Genomic DNA, 13,792 nt, shown 5'->3' with positions numbered 1-13,792 from the left:
GCCATTTGTGTCATGCTATCCTTAAGAGAGTTCGTCGATGGAGCAAGCGCTGCTAAAGAATAGATCAGAGAAATCTGATGTTGAAAGGTAGTCTAATGATATGTCGGCTGAGAAAGTGGTGCATAGGACCAAGGAGGTTGATTCTGAGGTTGCTCTGTACTATTCTTCTTTTTCCATCTCCATAGCATCCAATCTTTTGGTGATTTCTGCATTGACTTTACAAACCTGAACAAAGCATAGCCCAAGGTTAGCTTTCCTCTTCCATGGATTGACAAGTTGGTGGAATCCATATCTGGATATGAACTTTTGAGTTTCATGGATGTATACTCAAGCTACAACCACATCTGCATGCACCCACAATCTAAAGAGAAAACTGCCTTTATCTCTGAAATAGGGCTTTACTACTACAAAGTAATGTCATTTCGGTTGAAAAATGCAGAAGCAACCTACCTAAGACTGGTGAAAAAAATCTTCAAGGATTTCCTGGGGAATACCATAGAGGCTTATGTGGACAATATGTTAGTGAAGAGCCTAAAAGCTGATGATCACGTAAAGGATTTGGGAAGAATATTTGAATTGTTATGCAAGTACATAATGAGGTTGAATCCAGCCAAATGCGCATTTGGTGTGTCAACAAGAAATATTTTAGGGTTCATGGTAAATCATAGGGGAATAGAAGCCAACCCAAATAAGATACGAGCTTTGATGGAGATGCGGGCTCATCAGAAAAAGAATGTGGTTCAAGTTCTAATAGGACGAATTGCCTCTTTGAGAAGGTTTGTCTCCTATTTAGGGGATAGGTTTCTATCGTTCTTCAAGGCATTGTGCAAAGTAGGAGAGTTTGAATGGGGAGAAGAGCAAGATAAGGTTTTCGAGTAGTTGAATAAGTACCTCAACTCTCCACCCCTCTTGACAAAAGCAAGTGCTGAAGAGGATTTACACTTATATCTGGCTTCTACACAATGTGCAGTGAGTGCAGTCCTAGTCCAAGAGGAAAATAGGTAGCACAAACTCATATATTACACCAGCAAAGTATTGCGCGGAGCAGAGATTAATTATACACCAGCAGAGAAGGCTTTTTTTTGCGGTCATTTATGTAACTAGAAAGCTAAGACCCTACTTTCAAGCACACAAAGTAATTGTATTGACCAATATACCACTGAGATAAATCCTTTAATGGCCTGAAACTTTAGGGATAATGGTAAAATGTTCAGTCAAGTTAGGAGAGTTCGACATCCACTACGAGCCAAGACTTGCAATAAAAGCTCAAGTCTTAGCTGATTTTGTGGTCGAACAAGCCTATGAAAAATTCAAAGAGTCGGAAGTTCGGTTGTTGCATATCGATGGATCCTTGAATGGAACAAATAGAGGTGCAAGTCTAATTCTTAGAGCCCTAAATGGATTTAAAGTGCAATATGTATTGCGGTAGAGTTCACAACAATTAATAGTGATGCAGAGTACGAAGCCCTGTTGGCAGGGTTGCACCTTTCTATGTCTCTAGACATAAGGAAGCTCCAGGTCCTGAGCAACTCCCAGCTTATGGTTGAATAGGTGAAAGGTGATTTTGAAGCTAGGGAGCCAAAAATGAAAAGATATCTAGAAAATGTGCTAGATTATATCAAAACATTTTCTAAATTCGAAATTGAGCACATTCCTCGAGCAGTGAAGGCAAAAGCTAATGCATTGGCAAAGTTGGCTTCAGCTTCAAAACTGGATTGGGAGAATATTGTCTACCTGGAGCGGATAAAGAAACCAACCTATGAAGAAATTGAGATCGATATAGCCACAATAGAGGAGGACAAAGAAGATTTGAGGACTATCTTGGTAAGATACCTCTAGGATGGATGGTTACCTACCTGATGACAAAAAGGAGTCATTGAAGTTGAGGGGGAAGGTAGGCACGTATACAATAATAGGCAAAGAGTTGTACCAGTGATCTTTAATGCTGTCATATCTACGATGCCTGGGTAACAAGGAAGCAAGGTATGTACTGAGAGAAATCCATGAAGCGGTTTGCAGCAACCATTTAGTTAGGAGAGCTTTAGCTCACAAGGCCTTACAACAAGGATACTACTGGCCCACCATAAGAAAGAATGGGCTAGAATTGGTGAAACGGTGCAATAGATGCCAAAGATGTGCCAACATACCTCATTCACTTGTTAGTACATTATCTCCCTTGACCAATCTGTGTCTTTTTGCATTATTGGGGCTTGACATACTAGGGTCGTTGCCCTAAGCCATGGGGCAATGAAAATTCTTGCGTGTTGCCATAGACTACTTCACGAATTGGGTGGAGGTTGAAGCTTTGTTCCATATCACGCAAAAACAAAATTGTTTTATTCTTTCTTTCTATTTCCTTGATGTCTTCAAAGGTTCAGTTAGGACATTAAAGTATACATCACAAAGGAATTTCTTTAACTAAGCTCTCGTTTGAAACGTCATGAAAAATAAGTATTTTTTTTCATGAAAATACTTTTTATAAGTACTTATATCAATAAGTAATATTTGATTTGCATTTATTACTTTATCCTGTTCTCATAGAAAGATTAAATAGCATATGGGCTTTACAGAGCAGCATTCTGAAGGGAGGATTAATTATAAAATCTTTCCTTCCAACATTTGCAGTTTTGTGCAACATATTGTGGCAAGTAAAAGAAGTCCCTATGATGCACATGAAACAAACATCGTTTTCAAACTCACAATATCAAAGAAAATATTAAAATCGTCGAGGTTGAACATTAGTTTTCCAACAAATCATTAATCACCTCTGCACCCTTTCTTTCTCTCTTTCTCTCTATATGTCAAGCTTATGAATGGAGACAATTGAGAGCGTCTCCATGGGCCCCACTACTCTTTTTTGAAAAACTAAAGCTAAAGCCTATCTCTCTCTCCCCACTTTACATCTCGTTGGTCCCACTGATTTTTTCTTTTTTAGGGTTTTGTTCCAACTCTATATTGTGCTAATATAATTAATTTCTTTTCCTTTTTTACTTCTGACTAATCTACCTCGAACAACTCTCCTACCCAACCCTATTATATTAGATTTGCATAAATTAAAATTATAAAATTAAAATAAAATATAAGATTCTACTTTCTTCTCCTTTATTTATATTTACATGCACTAAAATTATTAAATTAATTCAAATCTAAATTATTAAATAATATATATATATATATATATATATATATATATATATATACACATACATACTATGTTACGTTATTTTTACATGCAATAAAAAATTTTAAAATTCATTCAGATGGTTTTTAAAATTATAAAATTAATCCAAATTCAAATTATTAAAAAATATAAATTTATGTATTGCATGTTACATTTATGTTTATGTACATTAAAATTTACTATATTTCTAAAAAATAGTTTCCAAATATAAGTAGTCTCTAATTACATTTACATTTTATCATAATATATAATATTGATATATTATATTTGTTTTAAACGTTCGGATCAAATGATAACTTATCATTTCTCATTTCCCATGATAAATGCTAAGAGTGCTCCTAATAAGGTAAAAAATTAAAATAAATTATATCTTTTTATTAAAAGATATTTATGTCAATTTAAAATTTTTAATTACAGTTTTCTACAAAAAATTAAAATAACAAAATAAAAATCATGGGCATAGCTTGTGTGAAAAACTAGTAATATAATACTTTTTTTTGTTTATTAATAAGTAAGTAAATGAGAAATTGTTTAATTATGAAAAACTATTTCAATTTTTTTGACTCCTTTAGAGAATAACGGAGTTTCTAATTATAATTACATAGAAGTTATTATTAGTTTATATATTTGACTATGATCCATATAATAAATTTCACTATATACAAGAGATGACTTTTTAATATTTTACTTATGCTCGGTTTGGATTATGGATTTTGCATTAAGAAAACAATAGAAAGGTAAATAAGAAACAAATTCATTTTTTTTGTCATATGAAATATTATTCATAATATTTTGCCATGTGAAACGAATTCGCAATATTTTTTGTCGATTATTGAAAATAAAAATTTATTTTGATATGATTAAAAATTTTTAAAATAAAATAATAATACAATGCGAAGTCAAAATTTATTTGTAATACATTTGATTTTATTTATAACTTTTCTTGATACGGATACATGAAAAATCTAATTTTTTTATGTTTTGATTCTATTTCCTCAATATATTTTTTCAAATTTCAAATGGGACTTTAAAGTATATACCATGAAGGAATTTCTTTTGTTAAGTAGTAATTTTTTATTTTTTATTTTTTATTACATAGGAACTTTAGCCACCAACGAACCCTTTGGACCCCTAGTGCGGCACCAAACCTACGAATCAGCGTCCTCCGCCCCCAGATCTCGCTGATCAAGATAAAGCCCGGATGTAGACATTGCTTCTGTGTATCAATTGGACGTTTGGCCAACTCGACTCCCGAGACACATCACCATTACCTTTTACGGTCCCCGCTGGTTTTGTTAAGTAGTATTTGTTCTACTTCTGTATGATCTATACTATTTTATAAAGGAAACTCCCTATTATTATTTGTAAAATAACATTCAAATCATTTTAGTATTATAATTCATTTACAAATAACTTTTTTTAACTAGTCACTTAAAATCTCAAATAATTAATGTCACCTCCGCTATGCAACAATAACAAATTAAACCTTAAATCCCGTTAGGTGGGATCGATTATATGAATTCATTTAGGTAACTAATAACTATCGTAAAATTTGTCAGATCAATATAATACGAATTCTTATCTACATTCTCAATACTTTTAAAAATTTTACACAATGCTTGTGCAAAGAAGTAGTATTATAATAACTTTTTTAACTCCTAAGTAATTAAAAGCTTGTTTAGTAGTGGAAAATAATTTTGATTTTTTATATTTAAATTTATAAATGTTTAAAAGAATATTAATTTTTAAATATTTATATAGGTAATTTAGAAATCAATATAAATATGTTTCAACCTTCTTGTGTAAGTTTAGAAAATAAAAAAAATAGAATAGCATTTTAATAATTATTTGGATTGACACATTAATCTTATTTATTTATTCACTTTATAAATTATACATTAGAAATCGTGATTCTATATATATATATATATATATATATATTTAATTACCATTTCGTGTTACATGCTTGTTTTAAAATATTGAAGCGAAATGTTGTGTAATTTAAGTATGTTCATATGTTCATTTTTTTTTTTGGACTTAAATTGACTCGCACACTTTCTGATTTTAATTTTAAACTTAAAGCACATTTTTTTAGGCGCACGTTAGCAGCCCTCGGTTTTTTCTACTTATCCGACACACCAGGATTTAAATCCAAGCGCCGGCGGATGACGCAAATTAAAAATAAGCTGTAGAAAATTAGGAAAAATCCACTTCTACGAATGAATTGGTGCGCTATCGGATACGGTACATACACAAAACAGAGCCGCAGGAATTCCCATGACCACTCTGCCCTTCTCTCTCTCTCTCTCTCTCTCTCCCCGCTTTTCAGTTTTCACTATCCTCCGTGGTGTGGACACGCGAACTTATGATCAAATCGCTGCGAGTCCTTTTTGCTCGTGATTTTGCTCTGAAATGCTCGTGACATTTTTCTTCCGGGAGCATTTTAACGGTTAAGACTACTCAACTTGATCACCTTTTGTTCCTTTTTCCGTTACGTTTGTTTATAAATTGATTTTGTGATTTTTCAGGAATTCCGAACCGAGTTTTGTGGTCCAGAACGAATCTCCATTAATTGGCCTCACCTGATTCTCTGGCTTTTTGCTGGATTGTTGGAGAACGATCGATCTTCATTATGGAGATCGATGTGTAGTGGATACATATATAAATATAGATAATACTGATCGTTTCATTGGTTGATTGTTGATCGATGTTCCGGAGGATAAATGGGAAACGATAATACCAAAGGAAATGAGGGAGAAGAATCGATTAATGGAGAAGTGTTCGAGGTGGAAGATCTGAATCTAAGGGATGGAACCGTGTCGTCTCCAGGAAGCGGACTTGCTTTGTTGAGAAACTCATTGGAAGTGGAATCGATTCGCCGGAAGTTCAGCCGCGAGGGCGTCATCGGTGGCATCAGAGACCTTTCCGGTGGACTTGCCATTCATCCTGATAACAGGTACCACCACCATCTCCCGCTCTCTCTCTCTCTCTCTCTCTCTCTGTATCCAATCGTTTTCTCTCGCTCTTTGAAGTCGGGTTTTGGGACTTCCGGTTTAGCCGTCCCGGTGCGGGGTGGTGAAGCAGCAGTTTGAGTTAATTGACACGTGGTGGAGTCTGAGTGGTGGACATAGCTGGTGTATGGTGCGTTGATTTGACATTTGCTTGGAGTATCTAACCGTAGTAAATCTACCACGTGGACATTTGTTAATCGGGGTTTTGACAAAATGGGAGAGGGTTACGGCCATGTTAGTGTCCACCGTGGCATGTGCGCGTCCTATAGATGCGGCAATTGCAAATTGTGTGGTGGTCATAAATTTTTATTTTCATTAAATTTTGATTTTCAGTTTTTCGTTTGGTTTTTGAATTTGGTAATTCCATTCACCAAATAGTATTAATTAATAATAAATAACTATATATATTATATATTAAAATATTTTATATTATGTATATACTAAAATTTATTCATTTTATATATTATATATATTATTTATATTTTATATATATTAAAAATTTATATTATATATATATATTAAAATATTAAATCATTTAAATTAGATTAAGGATTTAACCATGGCAATGTAGCCTTGGAGGATCTGATATGTGATTATAATGTTCAGAATCAGAGCGGATAAATTGGTTGGGAGCTGGGATGACTGTCCAGTGTCCACCCAAATAGCCTTCTGTCCAATCATCATTATTATTTAAAATAATAATAATTATAAAAAGTGTAAAGAAAAAACGTGTTATTTGAAATATTAAATTTTTTTTTATAAAATATCATTTTCAAAAATTTTATTCCTGTGAATAGAATGCATGTATTATGAAAATATTTTGTATTTAATTTTTATAAAATTCTTTAAAATATACATAAATTTTCTATGAAAGTAGCTCAATGTGAGAATTTTGATCAAAATTTTAAGAAGGGGATTATTATACTCTTAATATGTATGTAATGAATATATAAAAAATAATTATATTTTTTAACATTAAAATTATTTAAAAATATATACTTAATTAAATATATATCCTAAAGTTTGTAATAATTATAAAAGTAACATTATTTTTTATGCAAAATAATTGAGGATAGTACACTATTTAAATGTTAACTATTATATTAATTTTTAGAAGACTAATAATATTAATTTTAAATTATAAATTACGAATTTTAATCAAAATATTAATTAAAACATAAGTATAAACACTTTTAATAAATATTTTAAAAATTATATAATTAATAGATAAACCAAATTTCCTTCTTAATATTTGTAATTGACAATACAAATTAACCAATATTTGTATTAATTAATATTTTTAATTTTCATTTTAATATTTTCTAATTGAAAAATAATTAAAATTTTAATTGAATTTTAATTATTTTCTAATTTAAAATTATTTTTTTAATTAAAACACTATAAATAATATCTTTAATTAGCATTTTATATATTTTCTAATTAAAATAATTATTATGGTAATTTAAAATTTTATTATTTATTTTAGGACAAAAGATAATCACCTTTTTTGAGATTTAACAGAAAGATAAGAACTTCTCCTGAAATTAAAAATTTTATTGGCTTTCCTAAAGTTTCAAAAATACCACAGACCTCCCTTGAGATTTGGGAAAAATACACAAATCTCGCTTTAAAGATTTATCTCTTTACAAAATACAAGGGAATTTGTGTTTTTTTTGTAAAACTCGAGGAAGGTCCTTAAAATTCTTGAAACTTTAGGAAAGGTTCCTAAAATTTTAAAAATCTCAAGAAAAATTAGTATCTTTTTTTCAAATCTCAAGATAAGTTAGTGTTTTTTTTTTATTAATATTTTATTATTTTAAATATAATAATAGCATGCTTTTATATTATTTTATGGAAGCATAAACTAAAATAGTAAGAGCAATTTGGTCCAAAAAGTAAAATTCGTTTGGGAAATAAGATTCTCATAAAACTTATATATATAGGGAAGTTAGGAATAGGATACCCACAGGAATATAAACATGTTGGCCTCATCAAATTTCCATATTTCAAAAAGCGTGGAAATTAAATGTCATGTGCATCACATTTCTATAAATTTTGAAAGATTTGCTAACGTACGTACGGGGATGCTTGGTTCTCAACATAAAAAATATCATCATAAAATGACATTCTTGAAAATTTTATTGATGGGACTAAGATGTTTGCCTTATAAAACTATTTTTATTTAATTTGCTTTATAAGATTTCTAGAAATGTACATAGGATTCTCATGTTAGTGTCTAGTTCAACATGAAATCCTTTAGGAACACGACCATTATACTTTTGACACATGTGTAACTAATATATGAATAATAATTACATTTTTCGACTAAAAAACTTATTAAGAATATGTATTTAATTAAAATTTTATTTTCAAATTTTCAGCAATTCTAAATTTAAAACACTTGATACTTAATATTTGATTAACTAAAATAATTGGGAACAATTTAGTGTCTAAATATAAACTATTATATTAAAATTTTATAATACAATAGTAGTATTACTTTTATATAATAAATTACACTTGTAACAATACATTAAAATGTTAATTTATAAATATTTAGACTTTTAATATAAAGGGCATCCTTGGGCTATAAAGGCACCCTATTTTGTGTAGACAAGGATAGGATCGTCACAGTGTACACAGTCTTACCCCTACTTTTATGTAGAGAGACTGCTTCCTTAGACTCGAATCCATGACCAACCGATCACAAAAGGAGTAACCTTACTGTTGATCCAAGGCTTGCCCTCATTTACACATTTAATATAAATTTTAAAAATAATTTATATATTTATTTAACATTTTATATGCAATTTATAATTAAAAAATAATTAATATTCATGCTAATTGAAAAGTTTTACTTTCATTTTATTAATAATTTATTATGAATATATAAAAACATAGTTGATTATATTATATTATAAGGACATTGTTGTTTAAAAGTCAAAACAGCTAGGACAATTGGATCTAAAAGGTAGAATTTCCTTGAGAATGAGATCTAGATGAAACTTTTTTATAGGGGAGGTGGGAACAAGATGTCCATATTTCATTAGAATTCTTTTGTTTTTAAGAATGTGAATATTTTTTCCATGTCAAATTCTCATACTCAACCAAATATGAAAATAACATGTTATGAATATCATGTTTCTAAAAATCTTTAAAGAACTAAATGGCTCTGCAGAGGTATACTTAAAATATGATTTCATACTTTGCAAACATTAAAAAAAAATATAAAATTAAGCTTTGTACACTATCTTCTATGTTTTTTTGGTGGTTGACTATTATTGACAAAGGAATTTTTTCTTTAATATAAATATTTTAGTTATAGTGGGCAGACCAATCCTTCCTACAATTTTTTCTTCAACTGCATCCACCTTTTTGGCTGCCTTTTAAAAAGTTGATGCTAATCATTGTGTCGATGGCCAAAGAAGTGTCATAAAAATGTACACTGTTTGGTTAGTTGGAATGGAAGGGAAAAAGGTTAAAAAAAAGTTCTCTCTCTCTCTCTCTCTCTCTCAATTGAGAAAGGAAAAAAAGATTGGAAATATACCTTCTGTACTCTTCATAAATACCAATCTATTTTGAGTGATATTTATTTTGTCCTTCTATTTTATAATTGAAAATTTTTTCCCCTTATTCTTTTGATGTGTACTTTCTGCACCCTTTTCCCTTCACATTCTCTAAATTAAAACTTGGCTGTTTATTCATATTCTAAAAATTCTATTTCAAATATGAATATGTCAACCTAGCACTTCGGAAATAATACTTATCAAATTTTCAATTTACTCATTATTTAAAATATAAATTTCTAGTGAATGACTTCTTTGAAATAATACGAAACAAACTACTTTATCTAATTAAACACTAAAATAATCTTTTGAGTTGAGTTTTATTACATTTCAGATAGTGTATGTTTAAATCTTTTGAATTGTATTGAAATTTTATTTGGTATGCTCGAGAATGGTCTTTCTTTTTTTATCCAAAAAAAGTTACGAGTGCTTAAGCATTTCATGAAATGTTCTTTAAACACTAAAGAAAATCAACCAATTACTCTTTTAGATACTTTTAAAATTAAGAGTTTGGTGCTATAATAAATTAAGAACTAGTTTTTCAAAATTTTTGTATTCCAACCAACCATTTCTTTAACTTTATGCATATTTTAAGAAACAATTACATTTTTAAATGCTAACATAATTATAAAGGTTGAAGGTTAAAAAATCAGAATACTCGGATTTTTAAGCTCTATTTAAAATTAAAAAGATTTGAAAACAAAATTCTTTTTATAAAGTATTTAACAATTAATGAACAAAATATTGATTTTATATGTTATTAACATTTAATACTTAGTTTTAACTACATTAAAAAAATTATTTTTAATAATATTTAATATAACAAACAACTACGTTTCTTTATCATTTTTTTTTCTTTTTCTTCCTTCAAACAAAGTCTTGGGAGCCTCGTGTCAACGTGGAGTCAATTTTGACTACGACTCCGTCGAGCGAGCTTTCAATTTTTATTCCTGTGTCTTCCCGGAACTGCTTCGCGCCAGAAGGGTTATTTCGCTTGCTATGCCTTTCTCTCGTTTTGAAATGTCATCGGGGGTCAAACTGATGCATGAAAACAAATTGCAGGTGGTATCGGGCATGGGTGAAATTCATACTGATATGGGCGGTGTATTCGTCTTTCTTTACTCCATTGGAGTTCGGCTTCTTCAGGGGGTTGCCCGAGAACCTCCTCTTCCTGGACATTGCGGGACAGATAGCTTTCTTTGTGGACATTTTCTTGCAGTTCTTCGTTGCCTACAGGGACAGCCAGACTTATCGGATGGTTCATAAGCGCAAGCTCATTGCAGTTCGGTCAGTTCTTCTCTCTCTCTTCTCCAATCTGCACCCAACATGCCACTGTCAACCCCAAGAGTGACCATACTAGTACGTTATGCGTTCCTGTTAATTTGTTTTGAATGTCTAACCGTTTTTGATGATTTTGTTGTTTAGGTTACAGAAAGTCTACTTTTAAGAATAGAATGATAAAGAAAAAATGTTTGTTGTCATAGAATAAATCACAATGCAAAAACTTTTGTTAGCCCGTAGTGTGAGATATGCAATGAATAATTTTTCTGAAATTTTATCATGGAACATTTATTTTTATCCCATTCTATATTTGATGGAATAACGTTTGTATTTGCTTTATGATGACAGAATTTTCTTTTGTATGCTATTAAAATCCTATTAAGTTGAACAGACATAATGCAAATTAAAATTGCAATCTTAAATTTTATTATACTATGTGAATAACATTCACAATATGAATATGAGTTGTATTAATATTTAGTAATGTTTTCCTCTGTCAAGCATGTATGCTTTCAAGAACCAATATTATCCATTTATCTGTTGGTTATGAATCAAGGACTCAATTACTTCATTTTATTCCCCTTGTACCTGCATATATTTTCAAGGAAGAAAATTGCACCAGTAATCCTCAAATTATTGGTTGAATTGCATGCTTTTCCCCAAACTTCAACTTGTATTTCCAATACCATCAAACTCAAGAATTATTGCATTGTTGTCCCATCGTTGACTTGATTTGAGGATTTTGGATGGAACTCTAGGACAGAGTCATAGAAGCCACTACATGTGTTGTCACACCAAAATACTGGAATTCTTGCAATGTCGTCCTAAACTACTGGAGTTAATGCATTGTCATTCTACTTCCTTCAAAATTGTAATCTAATCCTTTCAAAATTCTAATTCTTTTCAAGACTGCAATTCTAATTCATTGAACGATAGTAATTTTTACTTCCATCAAAATTTTAATTCTTATTCCTTGATTCTGATCAGGCGGCCCTCATTAAATGAGGCATCATTCCGTACTAAATTATGCAGTACACTCATCCTCAAATTGTAGACTAAGGTTTTTGGTGAATGGAATTATGCTGTATAACCATCCACGAACAATAGTAATGATATTTTCTTTTGCTATAAAATATATATATATATATATGCACACACACACACACACACACACATCAAACATACAATTTTTTTGCTGGGTCTTCTTGAAATAGACCACTAATTCATGCATATTAAGTTAGAACCAGTAAGTGTGCCATACACAAAGAAATTAGTGCATCATCAAATTCCAAAATGCATGCATCATCAAATATTCCATTTTGATTGTGTTGGTTTCATATATTAGTAGTATATACAGTCCAAATGGTGCATTGTACATTGCTGCATCATAATGCTGCAGAATATGCATTCATAATACTGCTGCGTTGCTTGAATACAATATTGCATATATAGCAAACCAAATGTTGCACTGAACTGTGGAATTGACCAAATGTTGACAGCCACATTGCGAAATTTTTGAATTACTTCAAAATGTTGTAGTCATTGCTCCACTTCATAATTCCATTAATCAATAATTTCAGCTTAGAATTTATGCATTGCTGCACTCCATCTTTAGTGCGGGTAATGCCTTATTGAATGAAGACTGTATCGACTAGAGATCATGGATCAAGAATTACAATTTTGAAGGAACAAAATTTCGAAGGAAATAGAAACTGTTGAAGTACTGGTTAAATTTGGAGTCCTAATCACCGCAATAGGTCTCTCCCTCTATTTATATTATATGTCAAATACATTGCAATGACCATAATACCCCTACTAACTCACGCTTACTAGCATAACAATAGTACATATCAATAATGCTAAATGACCAAAATAACTAGTAACACTCCCCCACAAGTTGGAGCATACATATCATATGTTCCTAGCTCGTTACAAATGAATTTAACCCAAACACCCCCCAAATTAGCAAGTTGGTATTCAGAGTTCGCAAAAGTGGTTGTAATGAGCTTTTGTACTAGCTTCATTTGAACAAAGTGACAGTCAACTTGGATGTTTTTGTTTGCTCATGGAAGATTAGGTTGGTGGCAATATAAGTAGCAACTCTACCACTCATCAACTTGATAGATCGAGAAAGTGGAAAACCAAGTTCTTCCAACATATTCTTCGACCAAACAAGTTCACATATAGTGTGAGGCTACTCTTGACTTAGTGCTTGACTACTCTTCCAGGAAATGAAGTTACGACCAAGAAAAACACACTGCTCAACTGTGGATCTTCTATTGGAAGGTGACCCAGCACAATCTACATTTGTATACTCTAGAATATAAATGTGATCCCTATCTTGATATAAGAGACGTCTCCTAGGTGCATCTTTGAGGTATCTTAGGATGCGAAATTATTGCATCCCATTGACTTGTTCTTGGAAAGCCAAGAAGCTATCTCACAACATCTATCATGAAAGGAAGATTCAGTCAAGTGATTATGAGATAATTCAACTTTCCAACAAGTCTCTGATATCATCTAGGCTAGGCAACAAATCACTCATATCTAGCACTAACTTATTGTTAAGATCCATGGGTATATAAATAGGTTTCAATCCCAACATCCCAATCTCATCTAAAAGATGAAGAACATACTTCCTCTACGACAAAATGATTCCATAGGAGATGTTTGATACTTCTATACCCAAGAAGTAATCTAACGGTCCCAAATCTTTAGTCTAAAACTTAGTTTGTAGAAAATGCTTTGGGCCC

At 31.0% G+C, this 13,792-nt stretch overlaps 1 protein-coding gene across 3 annotated transcripts in view; it reads left to right on the top strand.

Annotated features, from left to right (window-relative positions):
- The first annotated feature begins 5,422 nt into the window (after window positions 1-5,422).
- LOC131160441 (potassium channel SKOR-like) overlaps window positions 5,423-13,792 on the top strand; it is a 69,443-nt gene continuing 61,073 nt past the window's right edge. For 2 of the 3 annotated variants that reach the window (XM_058116124.1, XM_058116125.1), the window contains exons 1-3: window positions 5,430-5,630; window positions 5,710-6,137; window positions 10,821-11,045. In XM_058116124.1, coding sequence (XP_057972107.1) covers window positions 5,905-6,137; window positions 10,821-11,045 — 458 coding nt within the window. In that variant the 5' untranslated portion in view covers window positions 5,430-5,630; window positions 5,710-5,904. Of the gene's footprint in view, window positions 5,631-5,709; window positions 6,138-10,820; window positions 11,046-13,792 lie in introns of all 3 variants that reach the window. The other variant, XM_058116123.1, reaches the window with a different exon arrangement.

Source organism: Malania oleifera, chromosome 7 (assembly GCF_029873635.1).
Source record: "Malania oleifera isolate guangnan ecotype guangnan chromosome 7, ASM2987363v1, whole genome shotgun sequence".
Lineage (NCBI taxonomy): Eukaryota > Viridiplantae > Streptophyta > Magnoliopsida > Santalales > Ximeniaceae > Malania > Malania oleifera.
Note: the sequence above shows the minus strand (reverse complement) of the source record. Positions and strands in the feature narration are given on the sequence as shown.